The sequence below is a fragment of the Phascolarctos cinereus genome, unplaced genomic scaffold, assembly GCF_003287225.1.
Source record: "Phascolarctos cinereus isolate Bilbo 61053 unplaced genomic scaffold, phaCin_HiC Scaffold_9;HRSCAF=440, whole genome shotgun sequence".
Classification (NCBI taxonomy): Eukaryota; Metazoa; Chordata; class Mammalia; order Diprotodontia; family Phascolarctidae; genus Phascolarctos; species Phascolarctos cinereus.
The window spans coordinates 176,830,714-176,852,996 of record NW_027556402.1 but is presented as its reverse complement, the minus strand read 5'-3'; the positions used below and the strand labels follow the sequence as shown (position 1 = coordinate 176,852,996).

At 35.4% G+C, this 22,283-nt stretch overlaps 1 protein-coding gene across 2 annotated transcripts in view; it reads left to right on the top strand.

Annotated features, from left to right (window-relative positions):
• SLIT2 (slit guidance ligand 2) overlaps nucleotides 1-22,283 on the top strand; it is a 395,951-nt gene that overhangs the window by 302,086 nt on the left and 71,582 nt on the right. For both annotated transcript variants that reach the window (XM_020992637.2, XM_020992619.2), the window contains 6 exons: nucleotides 759-827; nucleotides 3,514-3,585; nucleotides 3,813-3,884; nucleotides 4,202-4,273; nucleotides 6,815-6,978; nucleotides 21,852-21,976. In XM_020992637.2, coding sequence (XP_020848296.1) covers nucleotides 759-827; nucleotides 3,514-3,585; nucleotides 3,813-3,884; nucleotides 4,202-4,273; nucleotides 6,815-6,978; nucleotides 21,852-21,976 — 574 coding nt within the window. The remainder of the gene's footprint in view (nucleotides 1-758; nucleotides 828-3,513; nucleotides 3,586-3,812; nucleotides 3,885-4,201; nucleotides 4,274-6,814; nucleotides 6,979-21,851; nucleotides 21,977-22,283) is intronic.

Sequence of the window (22,283 nt, the reverse complement as noted above, 5' to 3'; positions counted from 1 at the left end):
TTTACATTCTGAACAAAATGATGCTTTATTATATTAAAGTAAAACTAAGTCTATCAGAGCTGTGGAAGAGTTGAAAGAGCATTGGTTTGGAGCCAGAATCCTAGCTGTACTATTACTCTTTATATGACATTGGACAAGCCACTCATGCTCTCTAAGCCTGTTTCCTTATCTTTAAAATGAGGGATGAAAGGAATCTTAGGAGCTTTCTATTTGCATCTATTCATCTCTAAATGAGATATTCTCTGATATGTCACAGTGTCTCAGTCCCGAAGATTATCAGTTTATATGCATACGAGAATAGTATAATAAATCTCTTCTTCATTGGTAAGCTCCTATTAATAGTTACTATGTCCTTGGGATCAGACTATGTGACCACAGGCAATAGGAATGATGAGCAAAACATTTGGTTGACTAAATTCACTGGGACTATCTTACTGTCATGTGAATACATAGGTACTTGACTCTATTAAGTTAACCATGGGGAAATGAACCAACTACTCTGTCCACAGCTGGATGAATTTGACCGAAGTTTAACATACACACACACGCACACACACACACACACACACACACACACACACTCAACAGATGTAATCTTTTCTTCACCCTTAAGTAATGGATCCCCACTGAAGCACATATTGTCGTGAAGTTAGGTTGTATAATCCCTGGCCTTGATTAAAAATGAAATATCATTAAGCTAATATATTTTGACACTGCTGTTATTTTAACATGAATAATGTATTTTTCTTTGTATTTAGGTATTTAGATGGGAACCAGTTTACCCTGGTTCCCAAGGAACTTTCTAACTACAAACATTTAACACTTATGTGAGTACCTTTTTTTCCCCCAGTATTTTTTTCTTTAGACTTTCTGTTCTGTTTGATGAAATAGGGTAAGGGTGGGGTGCAAGAGAGACAGGGAGGGCATTGTAGAAAACGTCATGAACCTTTCAGGTTATACAAGTCCTTCACAGACAGATGCCTCCAGCTTCTCTCATCTGGGTTTGGATCATAAGCCACATCTGGAAACATATAATATATACCAGAATAGGATAGAGTCCTAGAGCAGGGTTTCTCCTTCACTTCTTGGGGAAACACAACCACAGTGATGTCTTGTCTGGCTAAACATAGAATGGTATAAATGGTCATGAAAATAGGAAGCTTCCACTGATTTAAAAAATAAAACCAAGAACATAAAGAAACGTTATCATGTATTCTTGATCTCATGTCATGCATTGAAGAAGAGGACCTTTCATAATGAAAAATGACCATGAGGAAAAGTAATAGAAAAAAACTCTGGCTTTCGAGCCAGAAAAAAAAAAAGGTTAAAATCCTGTCTCTGGCCCTTACTATCTATATGACTCTGGGCAAGTCATTTCAATTCTCTAAGCCTTAGTTTCTTCATTTGTAAAATGAAAGGTGTAGCTAAATAGCCTCAAAGATCCTTTTCACCTCTAAATGTATTAGCCTATGATATAATATTTTCAGTTACAAAGCATTTTGCATGGATTAGCTCCTATAATCCTCACAGAAATCTTATGAGTATTAACTTCCATTGCTTGCATTACTGTTGATATTTTTACAGATGATAAAACCAATATTCACAGAAGCTAATTGACTTGTCCACAATCATATCACTAGTAGAACTCTCTTGACAAGGCTGATAATGTCTGCTGACTCTATTATTGATTTAATTTATTAGATCTTACCTTTATAGATATTTTTGTTATGTAAGTTAAAGGATCTCAGTATTACAAATTCTTTAAGATCCAGTCTTCAAATAAGTTTATCATAATTATATAATGAATTACAAAATAACTTCATTCATTTTCCTGTTGTGGTAATGTCCTACTGACATATTCTCTCTGATTTAATATTAGACAACGTAATCTTTTAGGTCATATTATTAAGTTAAACAGAGTCACATACAATTTTACCCTATTTGGTATTTGGATTTTTTATTATTTGTACTTTAAAATGAAGTATCTAAATATCTAAATCTAAAAATTATCTAAATATAAAAAAATCAGGTAATTAAATAATTAAAGAGCACATATATTTCACCATTTTGATTGCCGCAGCTTTAGAGTAATAAGTATGATAAATGTTAAGGCAACAAGCTGGTAACATTTTTTCATTTTAATTTACTTCCATAGAATTCTACAAGGATTTGAGAGATTTATGATGGGTCAATGTGTTTGTATGAAAGTACATGCCAGATGACTAGGTGACAGGAAATATTTTTCTTAGCTAAATAAAAATTCACTCTTCAGGATGAGGTTGGTGAAATTATGATGGATCAGTCAATGTGCTGGAATAATTTTCAAGGTTGTATCAATTGTTAGTCATCTTCAAGTAACTTAAGGGCCCCTCCATGAAAGAGGAATTGGACTTTTCAAACTTGGTCCTAAAAGGCAAAACCAAGACAAAAAAGAAGTTGCAAAGACAGGTGTCAATTTTATTCAGGGAAACCTTCCTAACAATTAGAGCCCTCCAAAATGGAAATGGGCTCCTAAGGGAGGGAGAAGACTTCTGCACTCCAGGAGTTCTTCAAGTATAACCTAAGCTGCTAAGGGATATAGAAAGCATATCCTCATTTCAAGAGTTCTTCAAGGAGAAGTTTAATGAGCTTTTGTAATGGGTGTTATACAAGGGGTTCCTGTTTGGTTATGGATTGACTTAGATCGTATCTGAGGCACCTTTTGATTCTGAGAACCAATAATTCTGCTTATTGAAAATAACACTTTGAAGAAATATGAACAGATTTGTTTGAATGGGGGGAGATGTAATCATAATTGAATAAGAAAAATTGAAGATCTTTGAAGATAAGTAGTTTGTGGAACATACAGAAAACAATAGGAATTGATTAGATGGAGTCTATCTGTCCTTTCAATTTTGCCATAAGACCTAGGCTCAAGTCATGAGTGTGGTGCTTAATCTCATGACATTAAGCAATCAATTCACTTTTTTGAGGCTTGGCTTCTTCGTCTTTAAAAATATGTAGTTGCACTAGATAAGTTCAAAGACTCCTTCCTATGAACCCTATGGTGCAAGTAAGAGACTTATTTTCTTTTAGAAGAATAAATATAAAGTACATTTAGATCTCAGATGATAGCCACAACAGTTAGAACCTGGAATCGTGTATGTATCTCTGTATGTGTGTGTGTGTGTTTTAGATACTACTCTCTCTTAGATGTAAATTTCATCGGGATGATATATGAAAAAAATCAATATTTATATCAAAGTCTTTATTTTGGACACAATTATAAATTTAGATACAATATGCCTTACAATTGTATTTTAAGATAACAAAGTAATCAGTTCAAATGACCCCTTTATTAAATTGAATGTAGTTTCATTTATTAAATTTAGGCATTTTAAAAAATTTTACGTTGTCTGAAGTAATAATTTGACTATTTCTACTAACAAAAACAATATTTTCTTATAACTATTTCTTACATTTTCAGATTTTTGCCTTGTTCCAAATAATTAAGTTTCTGCATTTTTTTTGTAGAGATTTAAGTAACAACCGAATCAGTACACTTTCTAATCAGAGCTTCAGCAACATGACACAGCTACTGACCTTGTAAGTTTAAACTTGTAACACTGATTGTTAAAATCTACAAGTCATGCTGAATAAAATTGATATCTGGTAGACAAGTAATATGAGAAAAGTATTAAAATCTTATTTGATTTAGAAGCCTAGAAAACATCTATTTTCCTAACTGCTTTGGATACAGGAACTGCATTTAATTATTTTCTGTTTCTCTTATTTTTATTACCATAAAAAAAAACTATCCTATATATTTTCAGAATTCTTAGTTACAACCGCCTCCGATGTATACCCACTCGGACCTTCGATGGGTTGAAGTCTCTTCGTTTACTGTAAGAATCTTTCATTTAATAAAATGCCATCTTATACAAGCAGCCCATTTTACTAATAATGTCCTTAGGTAATTTGTCTTATTAATTCCTTTCCTGATTGATTGGGGGTTGGAAAGACAGACAAAGTTAATTTACTTCTGGAAGGGGAGTAGGGAATCAATGTCTTAGCATGCCATACAATAATAAACTCTGCTTTGGTTAATTATAGATTCATTTTATTGGATTATGTATCATATATAAAATACATTATTTTTTAATGATGCTATAAGTTACTTATTCAAAGAAACAGATTTAATTTTGTTATTTCTTATCTTTAGGTCTTTACATGGAAATGATATTTCTGTTGTACCTGAAGGAGCTTTCAATGATCTTTCCTCCTTATCCCATCTGTGAGTAGTTCTTCCATAAAGAATGTTAATGTCTATTTAAGTGCATTAAAGTCTCTCATCTGTATTTGAAAAAAAAAGTAAACATAATTTGACTGCCCCAAATCTCAGTATATTGAGTCTTCTCAAAAAAATATAAAGCACTCAAATTGCTTGAAAAGATGTCCGGCCATTTTAGTATAAAATGCATTTTTCAGTCTGCCAATCACAAGTGAACCCAAGGTTGATTATTTAATTATGTAAGAGAAACTGATCAGGACTAAGTAGGTTTTAAAACACTACAAATTAAAATACAGGAGAATAATGTGTATAGGTTACCTCATATTAAATAAAATGGAACTTGTTTTTTTCTTCCATAGACCTAAGAACATTGCCCCAAATATGAAGAAAAATGTTATTTAAAATATTCATATTCTGATCTACCGTGTTTCATTATGATATAGCACAAATCCTCTGAATACTAGAATCAACCTCCCTCTGGTCACAGTTTCCAAGGGGGAGGCTGCAAATTTAATAGGATCACACAGGCTGTGCAGGAGGCTCAGTCAGAAACTTGATTTTTTTGTTTGTTTGTCTCTTTGTTTGTTCAGTATTATTTGGTATTCACAGCTATGTGAAAAATGAATAGGCAAGAAGAAAGACTCTGCTCATTATCCCATATGTGAAGTGTTATGTTCAGTTCTGGGTTTCACATTTAGAAAAGACATTGATAAACTAGAGGGTGTCCAGAAGAGATTATCACAATGAAAGGGGTTCGTATTAGGTCATATGAGAATTGGTTGAAGTTACTATACATGCTTAGTCTGAAGGAGAGAAGGCATTAGGGGGAACAGGATATTGTCTTCAAGTATTTAAAGGGCTGTCATGTTGGGAATGAAATTAGACTTGTTTGGCTTCATCCTAAGGGACAGAGGTGGAACTATGTAGTAGAAATTGCAAAAAGGAAAAAAATAAAATTGATATAAGGAAAAAACTGCTCAATAGCTAGAGCTCTCCAAAAGAAGAACGAGCTGCTTCAGGAAGTACTAAGTTCTACCTCTTGGGTATGTCGTAAAGGGAATTTGGGGGGGGGGATTTTTTTTTAGGTATGAATTGAACTAGATGGTCTCTGTTATCTCTTCTAACTCTTAGATTCTGTAATTCAGTGGCAAATATATCCTAGCCTTTGTCACCATTTTGAGAGTTCAACAACTCACAATGATGTTGCATCCTTTTGATTCTTAAGGTTAAAGCTGGCTTATATGAGGTATGGGTTATCATAATCCCAAAGCTTTAAATTTTCTACAGAGATATCTATGAGCATCATAAGTTTATCGGACTGTAAAACAGCTATACATATTTTTCTGAGTTACTTGATAGTTTTGATGTGTAATTTTTCTAGATGAGTCACCAAAACTGAAAGACTGAAAAAAAAATTAAATACTCAAAGTCATTCATTTCTTTGTCATAAGAAGTAAACAGTTTCAGAGTTCTAATTTTCTTGGTTCTCCTATTAGACCATTGGCCCCTGGACTATAATTTCAGGGATACCTAGGCATTAGTATTTGCTTAAGATATTTTCACACCTAATTATAATCTGGCTTTTAGGAAAGAGTTATTGAATAGACTTAGGAGGGACAATAGAGACTTTCTAGTCTGCTTTCCTTTATTCTGAAGAGACAAATGATTCCCCAGAACAGTAAAATGATTTGGCCCTAGTCAAACAGATAACAAACTGGTAATCTTGAATTGTGACTAATATTTCCTGTCTATCAATCCTGTTTAGCATTATTGCTAGCTGCCTCTCTTTTATGTAGTTTAATGACAGCCATATTAGCAGAAAAAAATCCACGTTTATATTAATATTAAGTCTGTAAATATCATATGCATAGAATTCAAATATTTGCTACTTGCACAAGGCAGCGTGTTATGGCAGATAGTTAGCCTAGGAGCCGGGAAGACCTGAATTCAATTCTGCCTTGACATATACTGGCTATGAGACTCTGGGCAAGTCACTTTACCTAATGGTGTTCTAGGCAACTCTCTTAAGACTCTTGATTTGTAGAAAAGGCACCAGCCTGTGTTGATAGAAAGCATTCCTTAACATGGGAGTTCCTTATGCTAATGAAATTACGAGTTTAGTATTTATCCCTGTAATGACCATATATGAATATCTCAATTTTCTTCTAAGTTAGAGGGCTAGAATTAGAGTTGAGATCTCTGACACTTGGGCAAGTTACTTAACCTCTTAGAAGTTAATATCTCCGTAATTTCTATCTTTTTATTATATAATTTAATTAGCTTCACCATCTAGGAAATATCAATAATAGTGCTTATACTATCTCCACAAAATGATCTGTAAATAACAGTTGTATAGAAATGTAAGTTATTATTGCCTTCACTATTATTACCTTCATAGAAATGTAAGCTATTATTGAGTGTTGAGTGTCTTTAACTATGGAGATGTTCTACTAAGTTAACACTTTGATTGACTTACTGTAATGTAAAAACAAAAGCAAATATATCCTGTCTTGTTCTTGCTGTTGTTTTTATGCTCTTTCTCAGAGCCATTGGTGCAAACCCTCTCTACTGTGACTGTAATATGCAGTGGTTATCAGACTGGGTCAAATCAGAATACAAAGAACCTGGAATTGCTCGATGTGCTGGTCCTGGAGAAATGGCAGACAAACTACTGCTCACGACACCATCCAAAAAATTTACATGCCAAGGTACACTTCTATTGATTGCTGATTATGCAGAAATTTATAAAAGATTATTACACAACAAGATATCACTATTCTGTTATAAAATTCTGTTATAACCTGGCAGGCTGATACATTGTGCCTAGTTAATTTCTTCCATGCTTAACTGGGTCCAAAGTCTGGCCTTTTCAATAACCATAGCAACTGTCTGCTGGGATCTCATTTTACAAGAAAAAGTTAAGTTATTCAAATATGATTCATTTTAATTAAAGAAAAGATCCCATTATTCTTTGGCAACTACTAAGATGTCTTTTAAAATTGGGGGAGGGAAGGGGAACCTACAAAACTATTCTGGTTTCTTTTTTAACATAAAACATCTCTTCCCTGACCAAAAAAAGTTCTTCATTCATGTGGCCTCTAACAAACTCTTACTCTTCTACTTTTGCCCTTCCACCACTTATGCCCTGTTTCTAGAGATTCCAGGGCCCTGTCATTTTCTGATACCAGGTAAGGTAATAAATGGATACTCTTATGTGTTGAAATTGAACCTTCTGACTTCCCTAATGTAATCCAGACTTTCGATTTTCAGCCTCTTTCCCTTTGGTGTATGTTTTTTGTGAATTCTGGGTATTATTCCATACTTTTTTTGGGAAGGAGGGGGTTACATAAGAGCCACTGATAGCTTAAAAAAAAACTTCTGGGGGCAGCTAGGTGGTGCAGTGGATAGAGCACCGGCCCTGAAGTCAGGAGGACCTGAGTTCAAATCTGGCCTCGGACCAAACACTTGACACTTACTAGCTGTGTGACCCTGGGCAAGTCACTTAACCCCAATTGCCTAAGAACAAAACAAAGCAAAACAAAAATCTTCTGATGTGCATGACAGCTCCTAGACTCTAGAAAAGGTCAATCAGTAAATATTGATGGAACACCTTGTCAAAAGCACTAGGCTGGCCACTGTAGGGGGTTGACAGAGATATAAAGGACACTCCCTGCCCTCCAAGGGCTTGCAAGTGGTAGGTGGGAAGAAAAGGAAGCCCTTAGGACATAGATTCTATTGGCCTGACTTGGAGGGCCAGCTCTGCTGCTAATTGGCTGCTTTACCTTCAGCACATAGATTCATCTTTCTGGACTTTTCTTTCCTCATCTTTAAAGTAAAGGAGTTTTGTTACATGGTCTTAAAAGGCCTTCTAGTCCTAAAATTCTATGATTTAAAGAAAATAAAACAATAGAATTTGGAACTGGAATGGACCTTGGAGATCATCTAACTGAAGTTCTTCATCTTACAGTTAATGAAACAGATGCCTAGAGACTGCCTCAAGATCACACAGGTAGTAAGTAGGGAACCTAGAATATAAGATCAGGTTTTCTGATGCCAAATGGTATGCCCTTTCCGTTAGTCTGTGCTTTGAGGAACAAGACATACATGTCTAAAAGGCAAATAATGATCAGTATTGAAAATGAGTGCAAGGTAGTGGTACAAAATTAATTACTAAATGTATTCTTTAATATTAAATAATTAATGCTAAATTTAAAACAGTTACTTCTACAGATCTGCAATCAATCCATCAATAAGGCAACAAAAATGTATTTATCAATTGCTACGTGCTAGGTATTGTGCTCAGTGTGAGGGACCCAAAGACAAAGGTAAAACAGTCCCTGTTCTCCAGGAGCTCACATTTTAATGAGTGAAATAAAATGTACCAGTACAGGGTGTCCCAAAAGTCTTAGTTCAACTTCAAGCTTTCACAGTTTTGAGATACTGTGTATACAGAATACATACAAAATGAATACAAGATATTTTGAAAGAGATCAGAAAAGGCTTCTTGTAACAAGGCAACCAGTGCTTAACACAGTGCCTAGCACACAGTAGGTACTTAATAAATTTTTATTGATTGGTTAGACTTCTGAATTTTGACAGAAACCTGGAATTTTAAGAGAGAACAGTCCAGGCATGGGGGTCAGCTAGGACAAAGGCAAGGAGAAAGGAAAAAGGAGAAAGTGTTCTGTGAGGAACAGCAGATGGGTTGGTACCCCTGAACTACTGAGTGCATGGAAAAAAATGATGTGTGGGAAGCTTTAAAAGGCAAAGAGGATCCAAGTTATAAAAAGTTTTACATTCCAGATGAAGTTTTCATTTGATCATGGAGATAACAGGGGAACAGTAGGGTTTATTGAGTAGGGAGATAATATGGTGACATTTATACTTTCGGAAAAGCTCTTTATCAGCAGTGTGGAAGATGGATTGGCTTGGAAAGAGATTTGAGGCAAAGAGACCAAAAAAGAAGTTACTGCAGCAATTCAGGCTAGAGGTGATGAATTTAAAATAGAGTGGTAGCTGTAGGTAGAGAAGAGACCCATGGAAGAGGAAGAGATGTTGTGGAGATAGGAATGTCAAGATTTGCCAAGTTATTATCTACATGGACTGAGTGAGAATAAAAATTTGAATTCGATACTGAGGTTGTGAAGTTGGGTGACCAGAAGGATGATTATGCTCTTGATAGAAATAGGGAAGTTCCAAAGGGGGCTGAGTTAGACAGAGATATAATGAGTTATCCTTTGGACATCCAGTTTGAAACATCTGGTAGTATTTGGTGACATAAGACTAGAACCTGAGGAGAGAGACCAGAAATAAACCACACTTCAGGCTTAGACAGTTAGGAAAGGCTTTTATTAAAAGCAAACAAACAAACAAACAAACAAAAGCAAAAGAGGTGATATTTGAGCCCAGTGTTGTAGGATACAACAGCAAAGGGAGAAAGGCAATTCCAGTGGGTGAAATGTGAAAAAAAAAAAAAACACTGAGACAGAAAAGCACCACAAAAAAAAGACCCTCTGAGAGATGAATGAGGAAATAATTGGGACTTGAGTGGAGGGCTTCTGTAGGAGAGTAAAGGTGGGAAAAGTGGATTGGAACCCGATTGTGCAAGGCCTTAACTGTCTGTTGAATAGTGCCCTCTTTTAAAGGAGGAACAATGACCCAAGATAAATTGGTTTAAATTTAATTCTGGTTATCTTCTACATGAGCAAATCATTGATTTTCATTTGTCTTGCTCTTCAGTCATTTTTCAGTTGAATCCAACTCTGTGACCCCATTTGGTGTTTTCTTGGCAGAATACTGGAGTAGTTTGCCATTTCCTTCTCTAGCTCATTTACAGATGAGAAAACTGAGGCAAACAGGGTTGAGTGACTTTTCCAGGGTCATACAGTTATTAAGCATCTGGGGCCAGATTTGAACTCAGGAAGATGAGTCTTCCTGTCTCCAGGCTCAGCACTCCATCCACTGCACCACCCAGCTGCCTTAATTTGTCTTGAATGATAACAAATAGTAGGTGGCAATAAATCAACAAAGCTCCAGAACAGATCAATTTAAAGCCTTCTTTGGACAAAGTGTGAAGCTGTGTAGATATTAAAGACAAAAGAAATATAACTTATTTTGATAGGGCTCTTTTTCCTACAGAAATTTTAATCCTTTAGTGCCTTCTTTAGAATTACAGAATATTAGAGCTGCAAGGTTCCTTAAAGATCATCTGAGAATCTTAGGATCCAGAGCTGAAAGACACCTCAGAGGTTACCTAGGCCAACCTCCCCATTTTACAGATGAGGAAACATCTCCAGCTAATATCTTCCTCTGCATCTGAGACAAAGGAAATTATGATACCCTTAGGAACTGCTTTATAGGTCATTTTCTTAGTAATTTTCAAAAACTTGCAAGTAAGTACAGTGAAATCTCGTAATTCAGACTCCACTGACCCAAAATTTTAGATTATTCCAATAGGAATAGGATACAAGTTAACTTTTGTAGCACCTGTGAAGAAAGGTTTTTTCAAGCAAATGAATAATCTAAATAAGGTTGCTAAAAATAGCATTTAAGCTATAAAAAAAACCTTTTATAATCTTCAGACATTTTGAAGAATCACTTACTTATAAACCATTTAGACAAAGTACTCTTATCCATTAGCTGAGTCTCTCTCTCCCTCTCCTTCTCCCTTTCTCTCTCCTTCTCTCTCTCCATCTCCTTGTCCCTTTTTCCCTTCCTCCCTTCCTCCCTCCCTCCAATGCTTTTTAGCCAATCTCTTTGTCTTCATGTTTGGCTTAGCTGCCAGAGCACTGGATTTATATTGCAGTCAGAAAGAACTCAATTTGAATACTACCTCACATCCTACAAGCTATGTGACCCTAGGCAAGTTATTTAAACTCTCTCGACCTCAGTTTTATCTGTAAAATGGAGTTGAAAATAATAGCAGCTATTTATTTCACAGGGTTGTTGTGAGGATCAAATGAACACTCTGGTTTAGAAGATGGTGTCTAAGAATAGGATTTGGATTTCTAGGCCCCAGCTGAAGATCAAAGAATGACTAAATCATTGCCGGGGTGGCATCTACATAAAGAGGACTTGTAAAAGAACATCTGCTTAGAAATGTTGAATGTAATAACTAGAGCTTAAAACTTAAAATGGAAGGGAAAGGAGAAACTACCCACATATATCTGCCAAGCAGGTGTATTCAAATGTGAGCTTCTTGAGGGCAGGGACTATTTTTGCCCTTCTTTGTATCCCCAGCACCTAACACAGAGCCTGGCACACAGTAAGCACTTAAAAATGCTCATTAACTGATTGTGGACTGATGAAACAAGAAACCCTGAAATAGTAGAGTTTAACAATACAGGAAGAAAGTAATTATTAGAGAGGCCTGGCAGTTCATAGGAGACAATATAAAAAAAAAAGGTTAGCATTAAAAGCTGTGGTCACAGATACCCATCTTAAAGTGGAGAAAATATAGGTCAAAAACAAAAGATCTTAACATAAGGAAATAAATTAAACATCCTGGTTATCATTGAGACTTGATGGGATAAGATTCTTGACTGGAATATAGTTTTTAAAGAACATACCTTATTCAGATGGAACATGATAGATAAATCAAGTAGTGGAGTGGTATTGTATATTTCAAAGATTTATTCATGCAAAGAAATGCAAGAAAGCATAGCAGGGGAAAACAGTGATGAACTCTTGGGTAAGAATCAATGGAAAAAGAAACAGAAGTGATGTGATGGCAGGAGTCAGCTACAGGTTACCTGGCCGAAAGAAGGAAAGAGATAATTTCTAGAGGCTGGCTACAAACTTGGCTTGGACATGCAATATCCAAAATGATTAGGGGTTTCCATTATTTGGACTTCTGCAGGAGCTCTTTCTCAGCAAAAAGTTGAACAGTTGACATATTTTCAATTTGAATGAATATTAATTTCACTTTTTAAAATAATGAGAAAAACTATTGTTCTGGACCTCACAGTGGCTAATAAAAAGGAACTGGTTGCTGAATTAGAAATGATGGATTTGGGAAGAAATGAACATTCCATTTTAGAGTCTGTGATAGAGAAAAGCCAAACATACTCTGATGTGCATCCTAGATTTTGGGAGAAGACAATTTTTAAAAGTTTGGAAGAAAAATAAGTAAGATTTCATGGCTTAATATTCTAAAGGGCAAGTCTGTGCTAAAGGCCCTCACTAGTGCCTGGGGGGATTAGGAAAAGAATAGCATCCAGGGTCAAGTTGGTAATAGTTTTACTGTATTTCATGTTTCTCCATCCAGTGCATTCAGTTCTAAACATCACATTTTAGGAAGAAGCTTGACAAACCTGAAGTCCATCCAGAAGTCTACAAAAATGATGAGCTGACTAGAAACTTAGCCACATAGGGATTATTGTTAAAATATATTTTATTTATTTCATTAATTTTTTTACCAATTACATGTAAAATATATTTTTTAAATTCCTTTTTAAAACTTTTGTGTTCCAAATTCTCTCCTTTTCACCACTCTTCCACCCCTGGATAAGGCAAGCAATAGGATGTTGATTATACATGTGAAGTCATGCAAAACATATTTTCTTATTAGCTATGTAGCAAAAGAAAACACACAGAACCCTCCCTTCCCCCCAAAAATAAAACCAAGAAGTATACAGAAAGTAAAAAATATAATGATTCAATCTGCAGTTCTCTCTCTGGAGGTGGAGAGCATATTTCATTATGGGTCCTTTGGAATTATCTTGGATCATTGTCTTGATGATACTCTTTCACGGTTGATCATCCATACAATATTGCTGTTACTATATTCTCCTAGTTCTGCTCACTGTACTTTGCTTCAGTTCATACAGGTCTCCCCAGGTTTTTCTGAAATAATCCTGCTCATCATTTCTTATAGCACAATAGTATTCTATCATGATCAGCCATTCCCCAATTGATAAACCTCCCCTCAATTTCCAATTCTTTGCCACCACAAAAAGAGCTGCTATAAATATTTTTGTATAAATAGGTTCTTTTTCCTTTTCTTTGATTTATTTGTGATACAGACCTAGTAGTGGTATTGCTGGGTCAAAGGACATACACAATTTTGTCGTGCTTTGGGCATAGCTCCAAATTGTTCTCCAGAAAAGTTGGACAAGTTCACAACTCTGCCAAGAATGCATTAGTGTCTCATTTTTAGCATGACCTTTCCAGCATTTGTCATTTGCCTTTTCTGTAATATTAGCCAATCTAATAGGTGTAAGTTGGTAAATCAAGAATTGTTTTAATTTGTATTTCCCTAATCAATAGTGATTTAGATTATTTTTATGTGTCTCTTGATAGTTTTTATTTCCTCCTCTGAAAACTGCTTGTTTATATCCTCTGGCCATTTCAGGATCATTTCAAATAAATGGGGATATTTAGCTTGGAAAAGAAAAGATTTGTGAGGGAGTTTGGGGAAGATATGATAATTGTCTTCAGCTTTTTGAAGGGTCATCATGTGGCACATTTTTTCTCCTTGACCCACATAGTAAAATTTGGAACAATGGGTAGAACTTGCAGAAGAATCATCTTTACCTATACTTTAAAAAGAAAAAGAATTGTTAATAATTAGAGTTCTTCAAAAGTGGAATAGGCTTTCTGAATTAATAGTGGGTTTCACAAAAAAAGATCCTCCATCAGAGGTTGGTTGACCCCTTTTCTATGTCAGAAAGAAGATTGGTGCTCAGGAAGAGGCTTGACTAGCTGTCCTCTGAAATCCCTTCTACCTCTGAGATTTTTGTAATTCTATAATTTTAGTAGGCAGATTTAGAATTTCTGCTGATGACACTTTTCATGTATACTTACAGTAAAAAAGATATATTGTTTGAAGACAAACTGCTATATCTAAATCTAATTTTAGACTTCTATTCAGCTAGAAAAAATCTGTTGTTCCTTTGATCAACTGATACTTTTTTATATCTTTGCAAAGGAGTATTTATTTTGTTTGTTTTTATTTTTAGTGGAATTTTGAAGTTTAGAGAAGATTAGGTAAATTCAATTTTGTACAATGTAATTGATTATTAGAAATTTAATCAGTGATTTCCTGTGCTGATCATGGTTGAGCTTTGCAACAACTCCTTCCTCACCTTCCAAAATACCAAAAAAATTTAAAAAAGATTCATGTAATCAGGCAGCCTACAAAGAGCTGAGGCCACAGGTCTCAAACGATAGAAAAGATTCTTGTAAGGAAATGAATATGAAAAAATAGAATGTGCACCATTGCTGTACATACAGTCCCCTCATTGACAGTGGATTAGCAAAACATAACATATAGTGAATAACAAAATTTGGAATGCAGAATATGAAATACCAAAACAAATAATATCTTCCAGAACTCTATGAAAGTCTTGAGGCTATGTACAGAGAATATATATATAATCGAAGTAGAGCAGAAGAAGAAAGGGTACCAAAAGCCAAGATGCTGTGCCAGCATAAAAGATTCCTCTTTCTTATCCAAGCCTTGAAAGCTCCAATGAGAGTAGCACTCTAAATACTTTGTTGAGTCGTGAAAAAAGGTTAGCTTACAGCATAGTAATAGATTCATAGGATGTTAGAGTGAGAAGGGAACTTACAGAACATAGAGAGAGCTCAACCATCTTATTTTAGAAATGAGAGAACAAGACCCAGAAAAATTCATTGAATGGCCCAAGGTCATAGAGCTAGTTCATGACAGTCCTGGAGCTGCAGCCCAGGACTCTAACAATCAGTCTAGCACTCTTTGCATAATAGTATGTGTTCTTTCTCCTATTGATTTCATTATTAGACTTTTGCCATATTATTAAAGAGTCAGCCTTTAGCCAAAAATGGTGAATCCATTGTTTGTGATTTAGTCATTGAAAGGCCTTTGATTTCTGGAATTTGTGTTACAAATTCTAAATCACTTGTCATTAAATTTATGACATCATAGTTTTGACTAAATGACAGTGACTTTAATTCTCAATTCTTTTGCAAGAGACTGGAATATGTAAGTCTGCTTTCTCTTATTAACTTTGAATTTTATAGTGAAAATACAAGTATGGTTAAATCAGTTGGCTCAAATTAGAAATAACTAAAAACTCATTAGAGATTCTTTAACCTCCCAAGATATTTAGTCCCATTTAAAAACAATAAGCTGGCAAATGTTTGCTTTCTTAGCCAAAATTTCTAACATTTGAGGCTTATTATCTTTGGTACACAGATTAAACTATGAGACAATCAGGATTTATGCCAAGAGAGTTAGTTTAGAAGAAAAAACTAATAAAAATATGTAGGCATATCCATTATTAGTAGCCAAGAGCAACATCTCCATAAAGCTTGGTTAATTTTTCATTTTAAAAAATTATATATATATATATATATATATATATATATATATATATATACACACATATATATATGTATATGTAATGAGAACAAGTCCCATGTAAAATCTAGAACAGATCTTTTTTATATTGAAAAAGTACAGCCTTGTGAAAATTTCTACTCTTTCCATTGTGACTTTATATAAAGGAAATTTACTGTGTTTCAATTGAAACTTAATTGTGATGTCAAAGTTCTTGATAGGCTTATCATCAAAAGTGGTTTTACAAACATGTGGAGCTTAAAATCATTGCTTTCAAGTGGAAACCTCCTTTTAAGTGATTATGTCTCAACATAAAATTCTTCCAGAGTATTTCCTGAGTTGTCTTTGATACAGCTCTGACTTCTATACAAGGACAGTGATAAAATATTTTATTATTTGATTCATGTTTCTGAGGGATGCTTGAGTGAGGACAGACTCCAGGCTACAGTTAGAAAATTTTGGCTGGAGCTTTTGGTAATAAATCAAAATGAGATCCTATTCTCTATGGATGGCAATATTGGTATCAGGTGCATAGCCAGTCGTTTGAGTCAAATAAGCAAGCCAGCATATAAGCTGTAATGGTTTTTAAGGCCTGACAGGACTTCCATTAAAGATGAAAAGAAATGGCAAAGACAAATTGTTCATCAAAACTTTGTGCCCTTTGAATTATTAAGCCAAGCCCATCCCTGTCTGTGGACAATGGGAGAACCTATGCTGTCAGGCTTTCCTAATGCTACTAAATCAGAGCATAGATTGGGTGCTTTCATTCCAAGAGCAATGGAAACAACCTATGTCTTCAAGTGTTTTCCTTTCTCTTCTGTGTATGTTACCATATGAATATGCTGGTGTATGGTACACTGCTATTTTAATGTGTCTTGTAATCCCTTGCACTCTGATAAATAGGAAGGAAGGTAAATTGCATGAAAATGTATAAGAGAAATCTGAACTCTTTCCATAGCAGTGGGGGTGGGGAAGATGAAATTGACCACAAATAGTTATTTCTTGTAGCCAGCACACTCCAATGAGAACTGGTAGAACTTATAATCATAAAGATCATTCACTGTGTACATGCTTAACAGAAGGCTCATTGTACCCAGTTTTATTCATTGTTGGTTGGCCTGATCAGATACTGCTTTACTGTCATTCATGCATGCATGGTTTTTGTCCCTGCGGATCAAAATAATTTTATTACTTGAAGGCACAGAAAGAGAAAACCAATTGTTTCAAAAATTCCTGCAGAAAATAACATAAATGTCTTAACATTCCCAGAATTTACTGATTCCCTTCCTTCAGAATATTTCTCCATTATACATTTTAATGGCTTCACCCTATACTTCTGTTCCAAGTTTTGATGTTCTCTTCCCTAGTCTAGTTAAATGATCCTAACCTAAGACAACTTCATATTTGCATTTATAGCACTGTCTTTATAAGCCTGGTTACTTAGAAATATATTACATCACTGAGTAGTTAGATTTTATATATATATATATATATGTATATATATATATGTATATATATATATATATATATATATACACACACACACACACATACACACACACACACATATATACATACATATACATATATAATTTGACTCAATGAGACTTTAATTCTCACTAGGATTATAAAGCATTTAATGTATATTATTGAAAAAGAGCTTAGATTCCTTTGAGGATTGTCTCAGAATGAATGGCGGCAGGCTCTTAGCCACAATCTGATGTATCAAACGCATTAGTTTCCCTTGTTATGCAGTAAGGAGTTGGGGTAGGCAATGATAATAGAAGCCACCTGATCCTTTCTTCTTTAGAGTCTATTTCACCATGCAGTTTGAATTAAGGAGTGATAGTACTTGTTACCCATATTGAAGTGATGTTTATTAAATGTTTATTGTGTGCAAGACAATGTGCTAGGTGCTGGGGCTAATAAGAAAAATACAATAAAGGCCTACTGTTAAAGAATTGTTATATCTAATGAGGGTTTGAAGAAGAAAGACAAGTCCACAAATAACTGGCCACAAATAACAACAAGAAACACAAATAACCATGAAAAAAAAAAGAGCTTCAGGCAAAATGACACAAGAAATTTGAAGTAGGAAAAATCATTTTCACCAGTGTAGCCCAGGACAGCTTTGGGAAGAAAGTGCCATCTGGGAAAGAAAAAGGGAATTTTAATAGACAGAGATCAGGGAGAGGGCCCATTCCAGTACTCGTGTCGGGGAAGTATATGAGCATAGATATAATGACGGGAGAGGGAAGAACAAGAATGGGAGACAGAAAGTAATGCACTATGATGGGAAAATAAAGTGTAGAAAAGGGAGTAATAATGGACAAGGCAGGACATGTATCTTTCTTCCACTATCCCTAGTCCTACCAGTTATTTCCAGGTAGTTAAAAGAAAAATAAGGATGTGTGTATATTACCTGTCCAAAAAGAAATGTTGAACTACTCCCTAGCATACACGTTTAGGTTATGAAACTAAATTCCTTCCTATAACTTGTTGGATTGTGCCTTACAAAAAGTATCACTAGAGGATTTTCTGATATTTGTCAGGGCAAAGAGATCACTAAACATATATTACTTGTATGGAGAGAAAAATTGATTTAGATTTTCAATTATAACAGTTTCTATCCACAAACCCAGTGCTTCTGGGTTTATATGCATAAACCTTTTGGAAGTGCAAATAAAAACAGCTTGTAATTAATAATGATGGTGAGAATGACTACCTGGCTATAGAATTCTAAACAGAAATAACAGCAATAATGTAAGAAGACAACATGGAGTTAAATCATATAAACTTCCTAGGTATTGCTCAATATATGTTGAGATTTGGAAGCTTCCTTATTACCTATCTTTCTACTATTTCGACCTCTTTTTCGACTTCCCCCTTTTTATCTTCCTAACCACTAGAAAAGGTGGCACAGACTTATAATCCCTGCTACTAGGGAGTCAGAGGCTGATGAATTGCTTGATTTCAGGGTTCTGAGATACAGAAGGACTAAGGCTATGGTTTGTCCACAGTATGACAAACATTAATATGGTGAGCCTTCAGGGATCATAAGGTTGCCAGGTTGCTTAAAGAGGGGTGAACCAGCCAAGTCAGAAAAAATGATCTGGTTAAAGCTTCAGTACCAACCATTGGGTATTGTCGGGATCAGCCCATGAATTTCCAGTGTACTTCCAGCCACATCAAAATAAGGAGACCCAATCTTAAAAACAGCAACAACAAAAAGTATGTAGCGAGTTTTCTCTGTCATTTATCTAGGGCCTATTAAGCAAAGCACTATGTAGGTATTGGGTGAGATACAAAGATAATTGATATGCTTTCCTTGCCTCATGGAGCTTACAATCTAGCAAGGAAAGATATAATATATACACAATTATGTAATGCTACCCAATAATTATGTGGAAGAAACCAACATGAAAACATAAGAATGATACAATGTGGTATGAGGATTGAAAAATCATTCCTTAAGGCAGCAGCCACATAGAATCGTGAAAGACCTCATTAACAAAGTTACATCTGAACTGGACATTGAAGGATGGGTAGGATTTCAAAAGACAGGTGGGAAGAGACAGGGATATAGAACCAGACAGGCTGTGGATGGGGATGTAGAGATAGGGTAAAGAGCCAGATAAAAGGAACAATTTGAGCAAAGGAATAGAGGATATAAAATCCTGGGTCTTTTAAAGGGATATCAGATATTCCACTTTGAATGGGGCCTAATGCACACAGAGGGGAACAGTACGAGATAAGCATAGAAAGGCAGATTTACATCAAGTTTAAAGATGCATCAAATACCAATGCTATTATCCTAATATATGTATGCTTAATATATCTTTCCCTGTTATTATACTACTTATTTAACTATGGTTCCCAAAATGAATTCTAGTAACGTCTTAGTTGTTCAGTTGTTTTAGTCATGACTCAATTTGACATTTTCTTGGCAAAGATACTGGGTTGGTTTGCCATTTTCTTTTCCAGCTCATTTTACAGATGAGGAACTGAGGCAGACAGAGTTAAGTGACTTGCCCAGGGTCACATAGCTAGTAAGCATCTGAAGCCAAATTTGAACTCATGAAGATGAATGTTTCTGACTTCAGGCCCAGCACTCTATCCACAATGCCACCTAGCTGCCGACTTCTAAGAGGGAGCAATAATAGTAGAATTAGTGGTCCACTATTCTGTGACAGGAAGTACAGTTTTGTACACCAGTAGAATTTTCATTTCAGCTATAGTATGTGCTGCCAGAGAGAGAAGGCTATAAGACACCTCTACACTTAGCCCATATTTTTCTATTTTGCATGTTATAGAAGTTCCTCTTACCATAAAGTTCTACTCCAGAGCCCAGTGTGGCCTTGGAGATGACCTGGGAAGGTTCTTGAAGGCAATGCCAGCCATGTCCAAGTTCTGGTGGGTGCAACCAACCTGAAAATGCTTCAAGTAGGGATTAGAGTTGCCTTTCTGTGTTCCAAGAAGAAGCCTAGCTGACTTTGGAGCAGTTCTGCATTCAAGGAGCAGGCCACCAGAATGTACAGAGGCCATCTATGAAGGCACAGAGAGATGGCCATTTACTTCAATGGAGAGATTTCACACACATACAATCACATAATTAAATGAACATGTTTATGTATAAATATATTAATAATTTAATTAAATGGATATAAATAGTTCTTATGTGTGTATATATATTATGTACATAATATACATATATAATATATAAATAAGAAATCTCACTGGAGTGGGTATTCTCCATTGAAGTGTATATATTCATATACTTACATATACATATATATTTTCATTGGAAAAAAACCCATATATCCTTGCTATATTTAAAAGTGTCTCCTAAATGATCAGATAGAAACAGCTTTGCTTTACAATGAAATTTATTCTTGGAAAAGGAAGTACAGAAACCTCATCCATTACTTGTATGTTTCACTTCTGAGAACTAAAGTATACAAATCCTTTTGGATAAACCCGCTTGTCACCTTATTGAAGGAAGGCAAGCAGAAAGTAAAACAGGTAACAGTTTCACATTTTGCCCTTTACTACTCTCACAACATTAAACAATGAGCCTGTCTGTGTTGCCTGTGCAAAGATCATTCTGCTTATCTACTCTCACAATTAGCATGTGGTACCAGTTTTATTTTTTTTTCATTTTGGGGGGGTTTTTTTTGGCCCCCCCCCAGTAGAGGTGATGAATTTGCACATATTCATCCAATCTCCATCCCCTCCTCCCGCCCCTTATCCAGGCCCCCTTGGGACCAATGGCATATATTTCCAAGACAGCTGGCCAGGGTTAAGGGTGCAGTCTGTGGTCATGGAACACAGCCACAAAAGCAAACGGGCTCTTAAGGGAATTGAACCTGTGACCTTGGCCCCATTAGCACCAGGCATCAACCAATTAAACTAACAACACCGTCTTACTTTGACATCAACACTCCCTATAGTTGTTCCCATAAGGAAGCTACCCAACACAATAGTTATTTCCTTTGTTATTTTCCTTCCTCAATCCTTTACTCGTAGGCCCCCACTTTACAAATAGTGAAAACTAAGTATTTCTTTATCAGAAGTACCTCTTTCTGGGGGAAAAAGGATTAGCTGGAAACCAGGAAACTGGAGTTCTTGTTCTTATTTCATCACTACCTAGCTATATGAACTTGGGTAATCACTTTAACTCTCTATTTCTTAATTTCTATATCTCATAAGATTACTAAAAGTGTAGTGCAGCAAAATGATACACCGAATTTGGGGTCAGAGACTTGCTTTTGAATCCCAGTTCTACTACTTACTACTTATGTGACTTTGGGCAAATTGTTTTATTTCTCTATGCCTTGGTTTCCTCCCCTGTAAAATGATAGTGTGGATAATGAGGATTTCCAAGGTCCCTCCCAGAACTAAATCTATCAACCCACAATAAAATTAATTCATAGATCCAAGAGTTGTATTTTTTAAAAGTCCTATGAAAATAGAAACATTATTTCTTGTTTATGACTTTCATTTATGTATGATAGAATGCAATCCCCCAAAGGGTAAAGATTTCTATGATACTATGCAAGGAATCATCTTATTAACAAAGTTTAATGATGATAAAATAGTTTCTCAGCTTATAGCATAAAGGAAAACTTCAAATATATCTTGAGACTTCACTAATATGTACAACGAAAATAATTCACTGTTCCTTTAAAGAATGGTGGAAATTCATAGCAATAAAAGAAGGCCTAGGTAATATAGGTTCTGATGATGCCAAACTATTTTTAGGTCCTGTGGATGTTAACATACTTGCTAAATGTAGCCCATGCTTATCGAATCCATGTAAAAATGATGGCACCTGTAACAATGATCCTGTCGACTTCTATCGATGCACTTGCCCATACGGTTTCAAGGTAAGTGGAGTGAAAGGCTCAGGAAAAAGATATTCTAAATAGAGAGAGAGACAGAAAGACAGAGACAGAGACAGAGAGACAGAGACAGAGAGAGACAGAGATATAGAGACAGAGAGACACAGAGAGAAAGAGACAGAGACAGAGAAAGACAGAGAGAAAGAGACAGAGAGGCAGAGACAGTCAGAGAGAGTGCATTGTGTCCGAGTATAGACAGAGATGGGGAAAGGGAGTATGGAGAACATTTTTCCCTCTTTGCATCTATGTACTTCAAGTGCTGCTTTGTTGACACTCAACGTTTGCTTTCTTT